General features: G+C 43.8%; 1 protein-coding gene across 4 annotated transcripts in view; it reads left to right on the forward strand.

The window, feature by feature from the left end:
• Nucleotides 1-21,401, forward strand: part of usp3 (ubiquitin specific peptidase 3) — a 121,297-nt gene that overhangs the window by 76,390 nt on the left and 23,506 nt on the right. For all 4 annotated transcript variants that reach the window (XM_072282224.1, XM_072282221.1, XM_072282223.1 and 1 more), the window contains exons 7-9: nt 7,698-7,811; nt 19,959-20,072; nt 21,177-21,323. In XM_072282224.1, the coding sequence (XP_072138325.1) occupies nt 7,698-7,811; nt 19,959-20,072; nt 21,177-21,323 (375 nt within the window). The remainder of the gene's footprint in view (nt 1-7,697; nt 7,812-19,958; nt 20,073-21,176; nt 21,324-21,401) is intronic.

Raw genomic sequence — 21,401 nt, forward strand, 5'->3', positions numbered from 1 at the left:
AATATGGAGCTGACCATTCCAGACAGTTGAGAAACATTCTCTTCACCCAGACTGATATATCTTCGTAATTCAATGCCCTAAAATGGCGGAGGTGAAGCTTCAATCTCCAAGTATGTTCAGGACAGTTTTATAGATTCTTGAATGTTAAGAATTTCAAGGAATATTGAGGTGATTCTGTCTACACTCTCTATACCTCTCGTCCCAAAAGCTGTAGGATTGGGCACTCTTCAGCTATGTGAACCCCCGGCGATAACATTTGTAGGTACTAGGTGGTCTTCCCATTATACTTTCTTCACTCATAAGTGCATGTTGCACTTTTTCCACTTCCAAATTTGTTCCAGACCTGGAATTTTTAGCTTACTCTAGATAACAATAAGAAAATAAAAGTTCTTTGGCTCCTTCTACGAACATTTTACCCTTTTCCTAATTATATCTCCCTGTTATAACTGAAGGTGGGGTAGCAGTAGTGATGATCTGGTCCCAGTAAAGTGTCTGTGTAAATTCCAGTTTAACATTGGTCCAGGCATTTCTGAATTTCTTTGTGTATTAGTTTCCTACATACAAACATTTGAATGCCATTTTCTATATAGCACCTCTTCCTGGTATGAAACACTTAGCAAGTATGTATGTTTGCACTGTTCCTGGAGTTTTTAAAAACATTTAAGCTAAAGAGAAGAAATGACTGACGTCCGAGTGACTAGCCTCAAATCAGTTCAGTGAGGCACCTATAAATATACCAGTATAATTATCAGTATGATTTAGTGAATGCTTTTTAATATGCCCAAGTAATTGTTGTAAATAAACTATTTTAAAAAGTGAAACACAAGCAAAAGCAGTATTATATGTGAGGATACATGAACTCATTGGCTTTAATTTAAAATATGCCTTTGGATGTGTTGAAACAAGTACAAACAGATCCAGCTTCCCTGAAAATGTAACATCAACAGATGATGAACACATGTTTAGTTTTAATATTCTGTCTATTGAAAGTAATTAGTGATGTTGGTCGGCTTGTGGTGCAGTGAAATCAGCGCCGGACTCCAGAGCGAAGGTTCCCGAGTTCGAATCTAGGTCAGGCCACCTCCAAGCACGCTTTCCATCCGTGCCGGGTTGAGTGTCGAGCTAGCCACTCGGCCTTGTAAAAAATACAAGGGTTGAGTCAGGAACGTTCATAATGTGACCTGGTTAATCCTGACACCATGTGCCAGACAAAATGGCTGAATGTCTGGTGCGACATGCTTTAACATAAAATTAATGATGTCCGTTTAATATTTGTTTCAAACAGTTAACTGAAAACTTCTCAAAGTGATAACGAATGTATTTTGAATTCAAGTATGATTGATCAGACAGGTGCTAAATTTTTGTTTACAGTACCATGCACATGGGGTTTTTGAGATCTCATTGTTGAAGATTAAAGCACTGGGTATAAATAATGAATTCTTCTCATTGAATTAAGAGTAGAGAACAATTATCTTAATATAATTGAAAGAGTAATTGTTTGGATTTGATGTAAATATTATGCATGCTTGATTCCTTGACTTGAACTAAGATCAAAGGTTAATTGTATGAAAAATATTGCTGATTTCAGAACTCTGAAATAAAGGTAGAAAATGTTAGAAATGCTCATGTTTTGTTTTCAAACTATGCATAGAAAAACATCTGATTTTCTTCCCCCGCCCACCCCCAACAAAATTCGTTTTTATGAAAAGTCTGTTCAAGTTGTGTGACAAATTTGCTGAGTATTCTTAAGATTTTTTTTGTTTTAAAATATACACCTACATTGCTTTTCACTCTGGAGCTTAGGTATTTTGATTTAGAAGTCTAGTTTTTAACTGATAGTCAGGGATAGGATTGCCTAATGAGTTTGATCAATTAAGTGCATGTAGACTCATTGTAAATGAGAATCTGCCTTTCTGTTCTGTCACCAAGAGAGTTGTAACTTGTAACATTTGACAAGGGGGTTACCTGACTCCCTCAAATCCCATTGTCAGCTCCTGGGCCCTCAGAGGCTCCATCTTCCTCTCAGCCCAACCCTCCCCTCTCCACAAACACCCCCAGCCTCCCCCCTCCCCCCTCTGATCCCAACTCTCAAGATTCCAGCCTTGAACTCCAGGCCGGGTTTTTATGTGCTGCTATTGTGACTCCCGTCTCTCCTTCCCCCACCACCACTCTGCAACCCCATCTCTCTCCGATCCCACCGTCAACTCCTGGGTCCTCAGAAGCTCTATCTTCCTCTCACCCCAACCCTCCCCTCTCCATTGACACACCCAGCCTCCCCCCTCTGATCCTACCTCTCATCCATGCCGGGTCTTTACCAACCCCTCCGACCTTCAACTGTCGGAGGCAGAGCGCTGTGTCCTCAGTAAGGGCCTCACCTTTGTCCCCCTTCGCCCACACCTCAGCGGGTTCCGCATTCGCCATGATGCGGAACTCTTCTTCCGCTGTCTCCGTCTCCGAGCCTACTTCTTCAGCAAGGACTCTTCCACCCCCACCGATGACCCCTTCTCCCGTCTTCAACCCTCCTCTTCTTCATGGACACCCCGCTCTGGTCTTCTGCCTGCTCTGGATCTCTTTATCGCTAACTGCCGACGGGACATCAACCGTCTCGACTTCACCACACCTTGTCCCCATTCCAACCTCACTCCTTCGAAACGCTCTGCTTTCCACTCCCTCCGCACTAATCCTAACCTTATTATTAAACCCGCCGATAGGGGGGTGCTGTTGTAGTCTGGCGTACTGACCTCTACCTTGCCGAGGCACAGCGACAACTCATGGATACTTCTTCTTATTTACCCCTCGAACATGACCCCACTAAGGAGCACCAGGCCATTGTCTCCCATACCATCACCGACCTTATCCGCTCAGGGGATCTCCCATCCACTGCTACCAACCTTATAGTTCCCACACCTCGCACTTCCCGTTTCTACCTCCTACCCAAGATCCACAAACCTGCCTGTCCTGGCCGACCTATTGTCTCAGCTTGCTCCTGCTCCACCAAACTCATTTTTGCATACCTCGACACGGTTTTATCCCCCCTTGTTCAATCCCTTCCTACCTATGTTCGTGACACTTCTCACGCTCTTAAACTTTTCGATGATTTTAAGTTCCCTGGCCCCCACCGCTTTATTTTCACCATGGATGTCCAGTCCCTATATACTTCCATCCCCCATCAGGAAGGTCTCAAAGCTCTACACTTCTTTTTAGATTCCAGACCTAATCAGTTCCCCTCTACCACCACTCTGCTCCGTCTAGCGGAATTAGTCCTTACTCTTAATAATTTCTCCTTTGGCTCCTCCCACTTCCTCCAAACTAAAGGTGTAGCCATGGGCACCCGTATGGGTCCTAGCTATGCCTGCCTTTTTGTTGGCTTTGTGGAACAATCTATGTTCCGTGCCTATTCTGATATCTGTCCCCCACTTTTCCTTCGCTACATCGACGACTGCATTGGCGCTGTTTCCTGCACGCATGCAGAGCTCGTTGACTTTATTAACTTTGCCTCCAACTTTCACCCTGCCCTCAAGTTTACCTGGTCCATTTCCGACACCTCCCTCCCCTTTCTAGATCTCTCTGTCTCTGGAGACAGCTTATCCACTGATGTCTACTATAAGCCTACTGACTCTCACAGCTATCTGGACTATTCCTCTTCTCACCCTGTCTCTTGCAAAAACGTCATCCCGATCTCGCAATTCCTCCGTCTCCGCCGCATCTGCTCTCAGGATGAGGCTTTTCATTCTAGGACGAGGGAAATGTCTTTTTTTAAAGAAAGGGGCTTCCCTTCCTCCACTATCAACTCTGCTCTTAAACGTATCTCCCCCATTTCACGTACACCTGCTCTCACTCCATCCTCCCGCCACCCCACTAGGAATAGGGTTCCCCTGGTTCTCACCTACAACCCCACCAGCCTCCGGGACCAACATATTATTCTCCGTAACTTCCGCCACCTCCAACGGGATCCCACCACTAAACACATCTTTCCCTCCCCCACCTCTCTCTGCATTCCGCAGGGATCGCTCCCTACGCGACTTCCTTGTCCATTCGTCCCCCCCATCCCTCCCCACTGATCTCCCTCCTGGCACTTATCTGTGTAAGCGGAACAAGTGCTACACATGCCCTTACACTTCCTCCCTTACCACCATTCAGGGCCCCAAATAGTCCTTCCAGGTGAGGCAACACTTAACCTGTGAGTCGACTGGGATGATATACTGCGTCCGGTGCTCCCGATGTGGCCTTTTATATATTGGCGAGACCCGACGCAGACTGGGAGACCGCTTTGCTGAACACCTATGCTCTGTCTGCCAGAGAAAGCAGGATCTCCCAGTGGCCACACATTTTAATTCCACATCCCATTCCCATTCTGACATGTCTATCCACGGCCTCCTCTACTGTAAAGATGAAGCCACACTCAGGTTGGAGGAACAACACCTTATATTCCGTCTGGGTAGCCTCCAACCTGATGGCATGAACATCGACTTCTCTAACTTGCGCTAATGCCCCACCTCCCCCTCGTACCCCATCTGTTACTTATGTTACTTATTTTTATACACACATTCTTTCTCTCACTCTCCTTTTTCTCCCTCTGTCCCTCTGAATATACCCCTTGCCCATCCTCTGGGTCCCCCCCCCCCCCCGCCGTCTTTCTTCCCGGACCTCCTGTCCCATGATCCTCTTGTATCCCTTTTGCCTATCACCTGTCCAGCTCTTGGCTCCATCCCTGCCCCTCCTGTCTTCTCCTATCATTTTGGATCTCTCCCTCCCCCTCCCACTTTCAAATCCCTTACTCACTGTTCCTTCAGTTAGTCCTGACGAAGGGTCTCGGTCTGAAACGTCGACTGTACCTCTTCCTGGAGATGCTGCCTGGCCTGCTGCGTTCACCAGCAACTTTGATGTGTATACCTGACTCTTTCTACTTCACTTAGCAAATTAGAACTTGAGCTATAATTTGCAATAGTCCTGGAGCCCAGAAATCTAGGCTGACAGTGCAGTGATTACTGAGCAACTGGTCCATTGCAGGTAATAAATGATTGTAAAAGATCTAGTACACAATTGCAAAGAGAAGATAATTTAACCAGTTATGTCCTGGATAATTATCCATTTATTGACCATAAATGAAACAGATAATTTTCCTTGCAGTTTATGTGAGCTTCCAGTGTTTACATTAGTGGCTGCCATTCAGAAGGTGTCTTTATTTACTGAAAAGTATATTGGAACATTTGGCTCAGCGTGTGAATGGAAACTTTGTGTTGTGTAAATAAAAGCAAACTGTGGAAATGCTCAGCAGGCCAGGCAGTATCCATGCAAAGAAGTCAGTAAATTTATTAAAGTGTTGTGTATGTCACCATATACAGGTTGAGTACCTCTTATCCAAAATTCCAAAATCAGAAATCCAACTCTTCTAGAGCGCTGATGTGTCACAAATGGAAAATTCCACAAGATGCTAGGAAGGTTTCCATGCAATGTGTGGGTCTCTGCACACCACACACAGTTCTGAGAAGTGACCTCACATATGTAATGTAGGTCACATCTGGAATTTTTCTGGGTAGCGGACGACTTCTTCCCACACCGTTCTGACGTCGTTGGAATTCGCGTACAAGGCAAGTTACAGCGGTGGTTTGCTATTGCTTACTGCCGGGTGAGTTTTTTTCAAAGAGATCACCAGCTCTTAACCCCGCACAGATGGAAAGTGTGCCGGGGAGAGCTGGCCGGGTTTGAGCTTCGGAACCTCCGCCCCGCAGTCCAGCGCTGATGCCACTACACCACCAGCCAGGTCTCACATATGTAATAAACAGAAATTAATGAAAAACAGAAACACATGGCATAAAGCAAAAAATGAAGATCTTGCTCATGTATTGTCAGCTTCAGAGTGAACATAGGCCACTTAACGTACTAATTGTGAAATAAGCAAGATCTAACACAATGAGCTGAAAATTTATGGTAATTGTAAATATTCAGCAGGCTGGTTGCAGAAATTTAAGAAAAGGCATGACTTTAAATTTTTAAAACATCTGATTACGAAAATCTAGCACCAGAACCAGTCTACAATGCTGATTGTTTCTATCCCTTACATAAAACCTTCTTTAAAAAAGTAAAATACAAATAGTGTACTGTAACCTTTTAATCAAAATGAGGTGTCGTAGGTGGAGACTGAAAGCCTGCCGTTGCTTGTTGTTCAGCAACTGATTTTGATTTTCTCCCAATGCTCCTGAGCTGCTTTTGTAGCCCTGAACATATTTTCATTATATTGAAGTTATGTGATAAATTTTACTGTTGGGTACTTTTGTGATGAACAAATGTAATACAAAGATTGCTGCTTACTGGTAGCACATAAATTCATTTGAAAATAATGGCGATCCCAAGCTTTCTCATTATATATTCCTAAATCCAAAACATTTTGGTCCCCAAGCATTTTGGATAAGGGGTATTCAACCTGTACTACCTTGAGATTAATTTTCTTGCAGGCATTTACAGGAAAATAAAGAAATACAATATAATTTATGAAAAAATATACATAAACACTAAAAAACAACCAATGTACAAAAGACAAATTATGCAAACTTTAAAAACTAATAGCTATCACTGAGAACCTGAGTTCTAGAGTCCTTGAAAATGAGTCTGTAGGCTGTGGAATTGGATCAGAGTTGAGGTGAATGAAGTTATTTACTTGGTTCAGGAGGGCTGATGGTTCTAGAGTAATAACTGTCCTGAACCTGTTGGGATGGGAACTCACTCTTGTACCTCCTGCCCAGTGATGGTAAGAGTGCATGGCCTGGATGGTGGGGCTGTTGGTGCTAATTTCTTGTGACAGTGCTCCTTATAAATGTGTGTATTGGTGGGAAGGGCTTTGCCTGTGTTGGACTGGCCTATCCACCATTTTCTATAGACTTTCCTATTCCTGGGCATTGGTGTTTCCCTACTTTGCCATGATGCAACTAATTAAAATATTCTCCTCTGTGCATCTATAGAGGTTTGTCAAAGTTTTAGGTGATATATATATAATATGTGTGTATATATGTAAAGCGAGTAGAGCAGAGGGCTAGGCACATAGCCTTGTGATGCATCTGTGCTGATGGTGATTGTGGAGGAGATGCTGTTGCCAATCCAAACTGGAGTCTACAGTTGAGTAAATCGAGGATCCATTTGCACAGGGAGGCTTAGGTCTTGGCACTTAGTGATTATGTTTGAGGGGATGATGATGTTGAATGCTGAGCTGTGTTCAGTGAAGATAATCCTGATGTATGCTCCTTCATTGTCCAAATGTTCCAGCTATGAGTGAAGGTCCAAAGAGATGGCATCTGCTGTTGACCTGTTGTGATGGTAGGCAATTTGGGCATGAATCCAGATCGCTCTTCAGGCAGGAGTTGATATGCTTAAATCCACTGTGATGAGTGCTTTGAGAGGTTGGTCATGAAGTGCTACTGGATGATAGTTAATTGAGACAGTTAACATTACTGAAAGATCGACTTGAAATATCAAATGTTTCTCTTCCCACAGATGCTATATGACATGGTTATTTCAAGTATTTTCAGTTTTTAATTCAGATTCCCAATTTCTGCAATTTATTCTGTACACTTCATTGGTCAAATTATTTTTCTTTGGGCATGAATTATTTAGCAGTGATATTTAAGCTTTTAAGTTTAAAACGCTATAGAGACATCAGTCAGTATTGTTTTTAACAGCTTTTTTTTCCTTCCCACTTGCAGTAACATTCAGCAATTCTGCTGTTATTTCAAGGAGCTGCCAGCAGTGGAATTGCGTAGTGGTAAAACTGCAGGTAGACGTACCTATCACACCAGAAGCCAGGGCGACAACAGTGTGTATGTTACTATTGTTTTCTTTTTAAACCCCAGTGCACAACAACATTGAATAGTATAGGCATGAGCAAACCAATAGTTGAAAATGTATTTTAATATCAAACTTGGAACAGTAGCCAGTATTGTGGAATACCATTTTCATTGAATCTGACAATTTATGTTGTCATAATTTTGTACACTGTTGATGACTTTAAAGCAAGTAGACTGAATTGTGTACTAGGACAGCTAATTAGACATTTTAGTAAGGTTTAGACTTTTCAGGATTTGGTGTTTATGCCTTATCTGATTGCCATGTAGTCATGGGAGGTGGGTGGGTGAGGAGAACAAATCAGTTCTAAAAGCTTAAGTTCTTTGTATGAATTGTATATTTTGTAGCCTGGGGCAAACTACACACTCAGGACAACAAATACTTTTTCAGGTTTTAATTCCTTTATCTGTTTTAGATGTTTTAGTACCAGAAGAGGGTCTCAAAACAAAATGAACGAATTTACAACCAGTTCCACTACAATCTCAGTTCACACCCTTTTGTATCGACGAATTGCATATGCAGTATAAAAATACATAAAGCAAACCGCACAAAACTAATACAGAACTAATATGGTAGTGACAATTCTGAAAGAACACAATACAAACAACATTAGAATCCCACCAACCTTGTACCTTAACAAGGCAGTGAAAATGTAAGCAAATACATCTCATATAAGGCGTCTACTACTTCTTAGTACACACGTGCTAAGCTTCCAAACAGAGACTAAACATTCACGTTACACTGTTACATTCACAATCAGTCATGATACAATAAAGTTGGACAAAAGGTACACTTTGGCACAACTTTTACAAGATATTCCCTGGTAGTTAAATTGCAGGAAGAGTAACCTACTTGGCCGGTAAGGAACTTTGCACAAGCCACACTATCCAGCGCCGATGCCTTCACTCATGAAAATCTAAAGCATCCACATGCAAAACATGTCAAATTACCGATATTCGCCAGCAAGCATAAACAAATTCACATGGATATCATCAATTAATACTCACCATTCCTCACCATGCCCAGTATCTCTGGGAGGAACTTAATCCCAAAGCCCCACCAGCTTCTGCAGAAAACAAAAAATGGTCTCCTCACTATCCCGTGCATGCGTAATGACATCATCTCTACCCAGATGGATGCCTAAGTACACTTTTAACGATAATGAATAAGATTCGACGGTCACCCAGTTACATTCTCCCCTGCATTCAAGTAATCGTCCTCAATTACTCACTAATTACAAGGGTACTTTTAACCTTTTTAACTGCTGCTCTAAAGATCTTATTATGGCCTAATGGTCTGTTCCTCAGGTAAACCAGCACATCTGCATCAACTTTGGGACAGTAAACTTTGTCCTCCTGCCAGGCAATGCGTTCTGCCGCCTTCCGTTCAGAGTATTCTTTTGCTCTGGCATGCACATCCCTCAGTCGGCTCTGGTGTGCAGGTAGCCAGTCATGTTTCCGGTCCACAGTCTGTTCTTGTCCCAGCAGAGCATCCACGGGCAAGCGGGGATCCACCCGAAACAACAAATAGCAAGGTGAATACCTGGTGGTTGCATGAGGGGTCGCATTATATGCATGCACCAACTCGGGTAGATGTTCTGGCCATCTGCACTGCTTTTCTGGAGGCAACGTACGCAACAAATCATGCACCGTCCTGTTGAAACGCTCGCACTGCGCGTTGCCAGTAGGATGATGAGGTGTAGTACGGCTCTTTTTTACCCTGTGTCGTTTGCAAAGCTCAGCTATGACCTCACTTTCAAAGTTACAGCCCTGGTCAGAATGCAACCTCTCAGAGACACCGTACTTCATGAACCATTCCCTCAAGAGCACCCTTGCTGTGGTATCCGCCTTTTGATCCCAAATCGGAAATGCTTAGATGAATTTAGTGAAAACGTCCGTGACCACTAAGACATTCTCACGTCCGTTAGTTGCCGGCTCCAACACAGTGAAATCTACCACTACAACTTCAAGCAGCCTAGAAGCCAGAAATGACTTCATGGGGGGATGAATCCTAGGTTGTGGCATCTTAGTTAGCACACAACGTGGACAATTTTTGATCCACTGTGCCACATCCTTGGGTATGCCCAACCAAAAACATCGGCTTCTCAACAACTGCAGAGTATGTTCTATGCCTTGGTGGCCCATAAAGTCTTGTACATACTCTAACACTTTGCTGATCAAGCTGATAGGTACCAGAAGCTGGTAACACTCCCCAAGCTTCTCATCCTCAACTACCCTATACAGTAACCCTTTACGCTCCCTGATACTGTCCTAGTGCTTTAACAGAGACAAAACGGGTTTAGGCAGAGTTTTACGCTCCTGGCTACTCAGCTTTCTTTTTTGATCCCACAAGTCTCTTAGGACACCTAACACAGGGTCTTGCTGCTGAAAAGTATGCAAGTCCCTATTAGAGTAACTTGGGAGGGTTGGAGTGTTGGACTGTTCCCTTGCATCGGACCACTTGCATCACTAGTACCAGCTTCCCAGGCTCGAATTTGCTTAACCCTACAGCTGTTTAGACCAGCGGTAACCAGTGCTGGGTCAAGAGCTGGATCAAACTACAGACTGCTACAGACCCATCAAACGCTGCATCCTCTGAGACAGGCTCAGGCTCCCCTGCAAATGGCTGCCTAGCGAGCACATCAGCCACGGTATTGCTCCGACCCGGACGATACTGGACATCGAAGTCAAACTCTGACAGCTGTGACATCCATCTCTGCTCCACTGCTCCCAACTTGGCAGTTTTCAAGTGGGATAGGGGGTTATTGTCAGTGATTACAGTGAATTTGGAACCCAACAAGTATCCACGAAACTTCTCTACTACAGCCTACTTAAGTGCAAGCAGCTCCAATTTCATGCTGCTATAATTTCTATCATTCTTCTCGGCATTCTTTAATCGCCGGCTTGCATATGTAATAACCCTCTTTGCCTCTCCCTGCTGTTGGTATAACACAGCTCCTGGCCCATGATTGCTGGCATCAGTCTCCACTATAAAGGGCTGGGAGAAATCGGCAAAGCCAAGGATGGGGGAACTGGTCAGTTTCTCTTTGAGCAAGTCAAAGGCGGTTTGACATTCTTCCATCCAAGACTGTTGTAACAGCCAGTTTGTTTTACTGGGACTCCTTACATTAGTACACAAATTCACTACTTCATGCAGTGGACCTGCAATCTTTGAGAATCCCTGAATGAATCGTCGATAATAACTGCAAAAGCCAAGAAACCATCTTAAGACCTTAACTGTAGATGGTACTGGCCACTGCTGAGCAGCTGAGACCTCCTCAGGATTGGTGCCTGTTCCCTTGGCTGATATCTGATGTCCTAAGAACTTGACCTCTGACTGCAGAAAATGACACTTCTCCAGTTTTACCTTCAGACTAATCTCCTTGAGGTGCTTAAACACAGTGTCGAGCCTCTCCAAGTGTTCCTGGAAAGTCTGTGAATACACCAGAATATCATCCAAGTACACAAGCATGATTTGGAAGACTAAGTCATTCAAGGTTGCCTGCATGAGCCCTTGAAAAGTCACCGGTCCATTGCAGACCCCAAACGGCATGCGAAGATATTCATACAGACCAAACGGGGTTGAAAAAGGCCAGGCAGCATCTCTAGGAAGAGGTACAGTCGATGTTTCAGGCCGAGACTGACGAAGGGACTCTACCTGAAACGTCGACTGTACCCCTTCCTAGAGATGCTGCCTGCCCTGCTGCGTTCACCAGCAACTTTGATGTGTGTTGCTTGAATTTCCAGCATCTGCAGAATTCCTCGTGTTGGCGGGGTCGGAAAAGCAGTCTTATGCCTATCACGCTCCTCTACCGCCACTTGGTGGTAACCACTTGCGAGGTCTATTGTCGAGAAAAATTGCGCTCCCCGCAGGATATCAAAACTCTCATCAATACGCGGGAGCGGGAACGCGTCCTTTCTGGTCTTAAGATTCAGTTTCCGATAATCTTATACTACCATCAGCCTTCTGGACCAACACCACAGGCGAGGCAGACGCACTATTGCTCTCCTGAATCACACCCTTGTTCAACAACTTTGAGATGTGCTCTTTCACTTCATTGTACTGATTCGGCGGAATGCGACGGTACGGCTGTGAAACAGGCTCATCATCAATGAACTGAATTTCATGCTTCACCTTGTCAGTGTACCCAAGGTCTTCCTCCTCAACTGCGAAGATATCCAGGTACTTAACCAGTAACGCTCTTAGCTGAGCTTGTTGTTTTTCACTACCCCCAATATCAAGCTTGTCTAGAATTGACTTTAACTTGTGAGTACTACACTCTTTCTTTGCACCCACTGTCATGTGAACAATGCCAGCTGAAATCCGCTGAAATCTTACTGCATATTGTTAATCACTATCAACGCACTTCACCTTTGACAGGATACCCAGCCGGGTCCTAGGTGCGAGCCATACATCCTGGCGAGAGAGGATAAAATCTGTACTGGCACTATACGATTATCAGAGTCAATGAGTAGGAATGACTACGACACCTCCTGGTAAAGGGGTGTTAAATGGCTCAAGTTACATTTTATGGTCACTACCAGCATCGCCAGTGGCCTTGCTAGCCGCAATGGTGACTACAGATCCAGCAGGTTTATGCTCAGTATCTTTTCCCAATACTCGGACTGTTGCTTTCTTTTCAGTAGTGTGCATCTGCACTTTCTGGAAAACATCTCTCCAATCAGAATCCGGCTTCCCTTCTAGGGTGGTGTCAAACTCTGCATAGATAAGTTACCTACACTGGCTGATAACGTTGATGCCTACAATACGTGGGATAGGTGGTTTGGTGCTAACAGGATCCCTGACTACTAGAAAGCCACAATTTGGTACCTTCATGCCCATTGCTTGAACCTCTAGCTCTAGATATCCAAGGTAAGGAATATCAAGACCGTTTGCAGCTGTTAGCGTAAGCCAGCCAGCAGTGGACAACATGTCCTTGTCCTCTCCATTCAAGTGTTCTCAAAAGAACTGCTCGGTCAGGGTGCTTACTTGACTACCTGTGTCCAACAGACAACAGACAGCAATACCTGATATTTCAAGCTCAACAACTGGATATGTTCCTATGGCGCTTTGTAGCAACTGGTCACGAGATAGCTGTAAATTATCTGTATCTATGGGGTTCCACTGAATTGCCCGACTCCCAACCTCTTGAGGGCGAGAGGATGCAGGCTCCACTTCCCTTGCACCCTGCTTCCATGGGCAATTCTTGGCCAAATGCTCTCCCACCTGACACTTGAAACATATTGGTTGCCCATCTTCTGTGTACCTAGGCTGTAAATTACGTCTGCTGCTAGTAGCGCATGTAATGTCCCTCTGTACAGTGAGATCTTTTCACTGCTTGAGTCAGTTCACAAAGGGCTTTGCCCTGCTTTGTGACTACTTTAAGGATGTCATCTAGTGTGACAGACTCGGGTTACATCCACACTACGCCGGATAATTTTGAAAACGAAGCTTTTTCTCTTCGTTTTGACCCTCCGTCCACATTGGAAAAAGTGTTTTCATCCCCCGAAAATGGAGCTTTTCTAAAACACTCTCCAGAGTGTGTAAATTTGAAAATGATTGTTTCGTGTTGTAGTGTGGATGGGGTAAACGGAGAGATTTAAAAATGCTGTCACGACAACACAACAACAATGCTTTTTCTGCTTCTGCTTGGTACTGCGCAAGCACTGCCGGACGGCTGTTATAACGCGCAGTCAGTGTGAACGGCGTGAGAGTTAAATTGTAAAGTGAGCTTTTTGGACTAGGTCCCCTAAATTGATTTGAATGAGTCTATCTTTAAAAATATTAATGTCAGAAATACTGCGCAGGTCTGGCGGCAGAAGATTCCACTCTCTTGTTGACCTTGGGTAGAGGACGGCTTCATGCGTGTGTTGTTTACTTTATTGTCTACGTTAATAGCTTGTTTGGAGTCGAACATCTCCCTCCACGTTCTCCACTGCTTTGCTGACTTTGTAGTCATTTGTAACTCACAGAAACAGCTCGACTTCATTGTCTGTCTAAACGAAGAAGTCCAGACTGCTTTTTCCAGTGGAGGTTTTCTTTGTATTCCTCGAAGACATTGTTGAAAACCTTCTTTTGCTGTTACTGTTGGTACTCTAGTTTTTGACCAATGGAAATAGCACAACGCCGCCGCGGAAACGTAAATATTATACCGTTTCCTCTTCGCTTGTTTTCTGTAGATATGTCAGCACATTCCCAGTAGGAGTAGATTTGCCCAAATATCCGTTTTACTGTGGACAGAAATATTTTGAAAAACATTTAGTGTGGACGCCTGTCATTTTTACTTGAAATCGGCGTTTTCAAAATTATCCAGTCTAGAGTGGACGTAGCCTCAGATTCCTGAGCTTTAAGAATCGAGCACTGTGCGGGGCTATTGTTACACTTTGACTTTCCAGACTTTGTATTTCCCAGGGGCTCTTCTATGAGCAACAGACAAGCCTCCTCTTGCACTTCTTTCATTGAGGACTTGGGGTGGTCCCGCGTGAATCTATGGAGCTCACTTCTGAGGGAAGGATCCCTGATCCCCTCTATAAATTGATCTCTCTGCACCACCCTCTCATTGGCATGGCATCAGGGGAGTGCTTCAGTAGTAAGTTAAGAGCTTGGGCTAGGGCATGGGAAAACTCTTGCATCTTCACCCTCAACGCTGTTTGCGACTGTAGAAGCTATGCAACAGCTGGGGTGCACTGCGCTCGTCTCTAAAAGCTTCCCTGAGATAGGTGAACAAGTCATCAGCCCGGTCTTCCTCAGCATCACTGCGCATATGTGCTTCCTCTAAGGCTGCACCCCTGAGCAGGGACATAACAAAGTCATACTGATCTTGGTCAGACTGATTTCTAGTATGAAGTGCATGTTGTACTTCAATAAAGTCATCAACAGACCTCCCATCTTTCTCAACATCTCCCGTAAATGGAACAATGTGTCTTTCCCTTGGGACATATACATAGGACATTTTGCTTAATTTATCTATGGTTGCCATGGCTTCATCATATCTACTATACAATTCCCTAATTTGTTCATTCTGATCTAGTTTAACTGGTGTGTCCTCTGAGTGTGACATAGTAAGAGCTTAAGTCTTTAAAGTTTTCACAACAAGCCTGCAATAGGAGTTGCTGCCTTCCTTTGCTACAAACGCGATGGCTTCACAGCCCGCAGTTCCCTGGATCCGCGTCTCCGTTCTGTGTCCTGACGTCAGTCGCTGACATCTCAGCCCATTACCGAGGCTCTACCACGCTCTCCATGCGGCAACAGGCGCTCCCTCCCTCCCTCCCTCCGCCCAAAGGGAACAGTGGTCCTGGTCTTCACCACTACCGTATTAGGTATGATATATTATACTGCATACAACAATCAGAGACCCTGTAAACTGGCTTGGAATTAACCCCACTCCTGGTACCAAATTTTGTAGCCTGGGGGCAAAGTACACACTCAGGACAACAAATACTTTTTTGGGTTTTAATTCCTTTATCTGTTTTAGATGTTTTGGTGCCAGAAGAGGGTCTCAAAAACAAAATGAACGAATTTACAGCCAGTTCCTGTCGTTACAATCTTAGTTTAATTTCCGATCCACACCCTTGTGTATCCACGAATTGCGTGTGCAGTATAAAAAGGAAACCGCACAGATCTAATACGGTAGTGGCAATTCTGAAGGAACACAATACAAACAACATTCGAATCTCACCAACCCTGTACCTTATACATAGCAGCGAAAATGTAACCGGATACATCTCATCTAAAGCGTCTACTACTTTTTAGTACACATGTGCTAAGCTTCCAAACAGAGACTAAACATTCACGTTACGCTGTTACATTCACAATCGGTCATGATACAATAAAGTTGGACAAAAGGAACACTTTGGCACGACATTTGCAAGATACTGCTTAGTAATTAACTTACAGGAAGACTGACCTACTTGGCCGGTAAGGAACTTTGCACAAGCCATGCTATCCAGCGCCGATGCCTTCACTCGTGAAAATCTAAAGTATCCACATGTAAAACATGTCAAATCACTGATATTCTCGACACCAACAAGCATAGATAAATTCACATGGATATCGTCAATTAACACTCACCGTTCCTCACCATGCCCAGTACCTGTGGGAGGAACTTGATCCCAAAGCCCCACCAGCTTCTGCAGAAAACAAAAATGGTCTCCCCACTATTCTAGCATTACCTGGATGGATGCCTAAGTACACTTTTAACGATAATGAATAAGATTCAGTGGTCACCCGGTTGCATATGCCGTGAGATTCTCAAAATATTTTTAAAATAAGTCTTCATGTATACAAGAAGGACTGGATGGGAGAAGAGAATCCGCAAATATTTTAAGTTTGATGGCAAAATGAGGGAATGGAATTTAGCAGACAGTTTTCGTTCGTTTCAAAAACATTGATTAAATAGAAACATAGAAAACCTAAGCACAATACAGGCCCTTCAGTCAACAATGCTGTGCCGAACACGTACTTACCTTAGCAATTACCTAGGGTTATCCACAGCCCTCTATTTTTCTAAGCTCCATGTACCTATCCAGGAGGCTCTTAAAAGACCCTATCGTATCCACTTCCACCACAGTTGCTGGCAGCCTGTTCCATGTACTCACCACTCTCTGCGTTTTTTAAAAAAAGAAACTTACCCCTGACATCTCCTCTGTACCTACTTCTAAGCACCTTAAAACTGTGCCCCCTCATGTTAGCCATTTCAGCCCTGGAAAATGTCTCTGACTATTCACACAATCAATGCCTCTCTTCATCTTCTACACCTCTTATCAGGTCACCTCTCATCCATCGCCGCTCCAAGGAGAAAAGACTGAGTTCACACACCTATTCTCATAAGGTATACTCCCCAATCCAGGCAACATCCTTGTAAATCTCCTCTGCACCCTTTCTATAGTTTCCACATCCTTCCTGTAGTGAGGTGACCAGAAATGAGCACAGTACCTCAAGTGGGGTCCTATATAGCTGTAACATTACCTCTCGGTTCTTAATCTCAATCCCACGGTTGATGAAGGCCAGTGCTCCGTATGCCTTCTTAACCACAGAGTCAACCTGCGCAGCAGCTTTGAGTGTCCTATGGACTCGGACCCCAAGATCCCTCTGATCCTCCACACTGCCAGGAGTCTTACCATTAATGCTATATTCTGCCATCATATTTGACCTACCAAAATGAACCACCTCACACTTACCTGGGTTGAACTCCATCTGCCACTTCTCAGCCCAGTTTTGCATCCTATCAATGACCTGCTATAACCTCTGACAGCCCTCCACACCTTTGTATCATTCCACAATGCCCCCAACATTTGTGTCATCAGCAAATTTACTAACCTATCCCTTCACTTTCTCATCCAGGTCATTTATAAAAATCACAAAGGGGTCCCAGAACAGATCCCTAAGGTACACCACTGGTCACCGACCTCCATGCAGAATATGACCCGTCTACAACCTCTCTTTACCTTCTGTGAGCAAGCCAATTCTGGATCCACAAAGCAAGGTCTCCTTTTATCCCATGCCTTCTTACTTTCTCAATAAGCCTTGCATGGGGTTCCTTATCAAATGCCTTGCTGAAATCCATATACACTACACCTACTGCTCTACCTTCATCAACATGTTTAGTCACATTCTCAAAAAATTCAATCAGGCTCATAATGCATGACCTGCCTTTCACAAAACCATGCTGACTATTCCTAATCATATTATGCCTCTCCAAATGTTCATAAATCTTGCCTCTCGGGATCTTCTCCATCAGCTTACCAACCACTGAAGTAAGACTCACTGGTCTGGAATTTCCTGGGCTATCTCTACTCCCTTTCTTGAATAAAGGAGCAACATCTGCAACCCTCCAATCCTCTGAAACCTCTCCCATCCCCATTGATGATGCAAAGATCATTGCCAGAGGCTTAGCAATCGCCTCCCTTGCCTCCCACAGTAGCCTGAGGTACACTTCATCGGTCCCAGAGACTTATCCAACTTGATTTCCAAAAGCTGCAGCACATCCTCTTTCCTAATGTCCATATGCTCAAGGTTTTCAACCTGCTGTAAGTCATCCCTACAGTCGCCAAGATCCTTTTCCGTAGTGAATATTGAAGCTATCTCCTCTGGTTCCGCTGTCACACTTGATTGGTCCTATTCTCCCACATCTTATCCTCTTGCTCTTCACATATTTGTAGGATGCCTTGGGGTTTTCCTTAATCCTGCTCGCCAAGGCCTTCTCATGGCCCCTTCTGGCTCTCCTAATTTCATTCTTAAGCTCCTTCCTGCTAGCCGTATAATTTTATAGATCTCTACCATTACCTAGTTTTTTAAACCTTTGCTAAGATTTTTTTTCTTCTTGACTAGATTTTCAACAGCCTTTTTACACCACGGTTCCTGTACCCTACCATCCTTTCCTTGTCTCATTGGAACATACCTATGCAGAACACCATGCAAATATCCCCTGAACATTTGCCACATTTCTGCTGTACATTTCCTTGAGAACATCTGTTCCCATTTTATGCTTCCAAGTTCCTGCCTGATAGTTTCATATTTCCCCTTATTCCAATTTTACACTTTGCTAACTTGTCTGGTTCCTATCCCTCTCCAATGCTATGGTAAAGGAGATAGAATTGTGATCTCCATCTCCAGAATGCTCTCCCACTGAGAGACCTGACCAGGTTCATTTCCCAATACCAGATCAAGTACAGCCTCTCCTCTTGTAGGCCTATCTGCATGTGTCAGGAAACCTTCCTGAACACACCTAACAAACTCCACCCCATGCAAACCCCTTGCTTTAGGGAGATGCCAGTCAATATCTGGATATTAAAATCTCCCACCGCAACAACCCTGTTATTACACTTTTCCAGAATCTGTCTCCCTATCTGCCTGATGTCCCTGTTAGTATTGGGTGGTCTATATTTTTTAAAAAACACCTAGTGGAGTTATTGACCCCCTTCCTGTTCCTTAACTTCCACCCACAGAGACTCGGTGGACAATCCCTCCATGACTTCCTCCTTTACTGCACCTGTGACCCTATCTCTGATCAGCAGTGCCACACCCCCACCTCTTTTGCCTCCCTCCTTTCTGAAACATCTAAGCCTGGCACTTGAAGTAACCATTCCTGCCCCTGAGCCATCCAAGTCTCTGTAATGGCCACAACATCAGCTCCAAGTACTGATCCACACTCTAAGCTCATCTGCTTTGTTCATGAAGCTTCTTGCATTAAAATAGACACATCTCAAACCATCGGTCTGAGCATGTTCCTACCTATCGTCCCTCTTGCACTGTCTCAAGGCTTTCTCTATTTTTGAGCCAACTGCCCCTTCCTCCATCTCTTCAGTTCTGTTCCCACCCCCCAGCAATTCTAGTTTAAACTCTCCCCAATAGCCTTAGCAAACCTCCCTGCCAGGATATCGGTCCCCCTTGGATTCAAGTGCAACCCGTCTTTTTTGTACAGGCCCCAATGATCTAGAAATCTGAATCCCTGCCCCCTGCTCCAATCCCTCAGCCATGCATTTATCCTCTACCTCACTCTCGTCCTGTACTCACTGTCGTGTGGCACAGACAGTAATCCTGAGATGACTACTTTTGAGGTCTTGCTTCTCAACTTGTTTACAGGACCTTGTCCCTTTTCCTACCTATGTCATTGGTACTAATATGTACCACGACCTCTGGCTGTTCACCTTCCCACTTCAGGATATCGTGGACGCGATCAGAAACATCCCAGACCCTGGCACCTGGGAGGCAAACTACTATCTGCGTTTCTTTCCTGCGTCCACAGAATCGCCTGTCTGACCCCCTAACTATAGAGTCCCCTATTACTGCTGCCTTCCTCCTTTCCCTACCCTTCTGAGCCACAGGGCCAGACTCTATGCCAGAGGCGCAGCCACTGTTGCTTTCCCCAGGTAGGCCATCTCTCCCCCCCCCCCCCCCAAAAAAAAGTACTCAAACAGGAGGACTTATTATTGTTAAGGGGGACAGCCACAGGGGTACCCTATCATAATAGCCTTCCATATTAAAGAAACAAACCAATTTGAGGCAATGGTTCAAATGACTCTGTAATATAGTTCTTGTAGTTTGAGAAAATGCTTGTACTGTCTGAGCACTTGGGTAGTGCTATTGATGTTCCACCCTTTTATCCCTGCTTGATACTGCAGTTCCCTAGTAGAAGAGTTCCGGAAAACACTCTGTGCTTTATGGCAAGGAAGCCAAACTGCATTCTGTCCTGAGTCTCTCTTCTATGTCATTTGGAAGATCATGCCAAATTTCAGGTAGGCATCAGATTATCCTTTTGTCCAAATCACTTGAAGCCTTTCTTACTCAAGAGTCTGCAGGTATAATGAGCAAAACAAAAACTGCTGGAGGAACAGAAGGTCAGGATGCAGCTTGATTTTTGCTCTCTGTACAGATACTGACGTGTTCTGGAAGTTTATAGTATCTGTTAATCATGGAAGGAATTGATTTTCTGTAGAAAAGCGGTGTAAAATAAATTCATAATTGTATTTCAAAGGCATTTTGAATGGAAGATTTCAAATTATGGGCAAATATTTTATGCTGTTAATTGAGTTTAATATGAAAGCTTGCTATAAAATTGTTAAAAGATGTGGCATTAGTTTCTGTTTCTCTGGCAATTAAGTGTGAATTCATGCATTAGGACAGCTAATTAGACATTTAAGACAAGGTTTAAACTTGAAAAATGTATTGTAAATCTCAATGCACTCGTCTTCCAGTGACATTTGATTTGAGCTGTAAATAGTAACTCTAATTGACATTATGTGTTTCAAAAAAGCTCTTTACACTGCACTTACAAAGAAAGTGTGAAACACCAGGGAGTGACCATGCTGAATTTCCACAAACTAATTATGCTTTCATCAAGAGAGTTGAAAGTGTTGCCATTTGCGTAAAATTGCCCTAGAGTTGTTAGTGATGTGAAGTGCTGATTACAATAGAGAGGGAGCAGCAATTTAGGTACTATAACAACTGTCATTTGTATGTAATTGACTTTACAAAATATGGATGAAGGCAAAACCTGTTCTGCTTTTTCCCATGGCATAATTCCCTCACTGTATATCGTGTTCAAAGCTTCATCCCTGATGCAGCATTTTCTTACTTAGCCTCAGAAGACGGAATGGAATACATGAAATACTACAGCAAAGGAGGTCTGTAGATGGAATTGATTTCATAGCAAATCTGAACTGTTTGTCTGAAATTGTCCCTTTTGCACATCAAATAACTCAGCTGACATACACTATCACACTGAGGATAATGGAACAAAAGGAGCAAAGTAGTCTGTGATTTGTAATGGAAAGAATGTACTTAAGCGAACAGACATTCACTGTGCCAAGTATCACATGGTTAATTTTATTTCTCTGCAGAGGATATCAGCAACAAGATGCTCATGAATTTATGCGATACTTGTTAGACCATCTACACTTGGAGCTTCAGCGAAGCTACAATGGTATGACAACTTCATTTATTTTGCCAGACAGCTCGAGCATCTCTTCCTCCAGTAAATGCTGCATGTAAGTCCCTGATTCTTGTATTTTATGTTAGGGAAGAATGGAGAATGTGTTGTGTGTTAATGTTACAGCATAATAATA

The sequence above is a fragment of the Mobula birostris genome, chromosome 18 (assembly GCF_030028105.1).
Source record: "Mobula birostris isolate sMobBir1 chromosome 18, sMobBir1.hap1, whole genome shotgun sequence".
Classification (NCBI taxonomy): Eukaryota; Metazoa; Chordata; class Chondrichthyes; order Myliobatiformes; family Myliobatidae; genus Mobula; species Mobula birostris.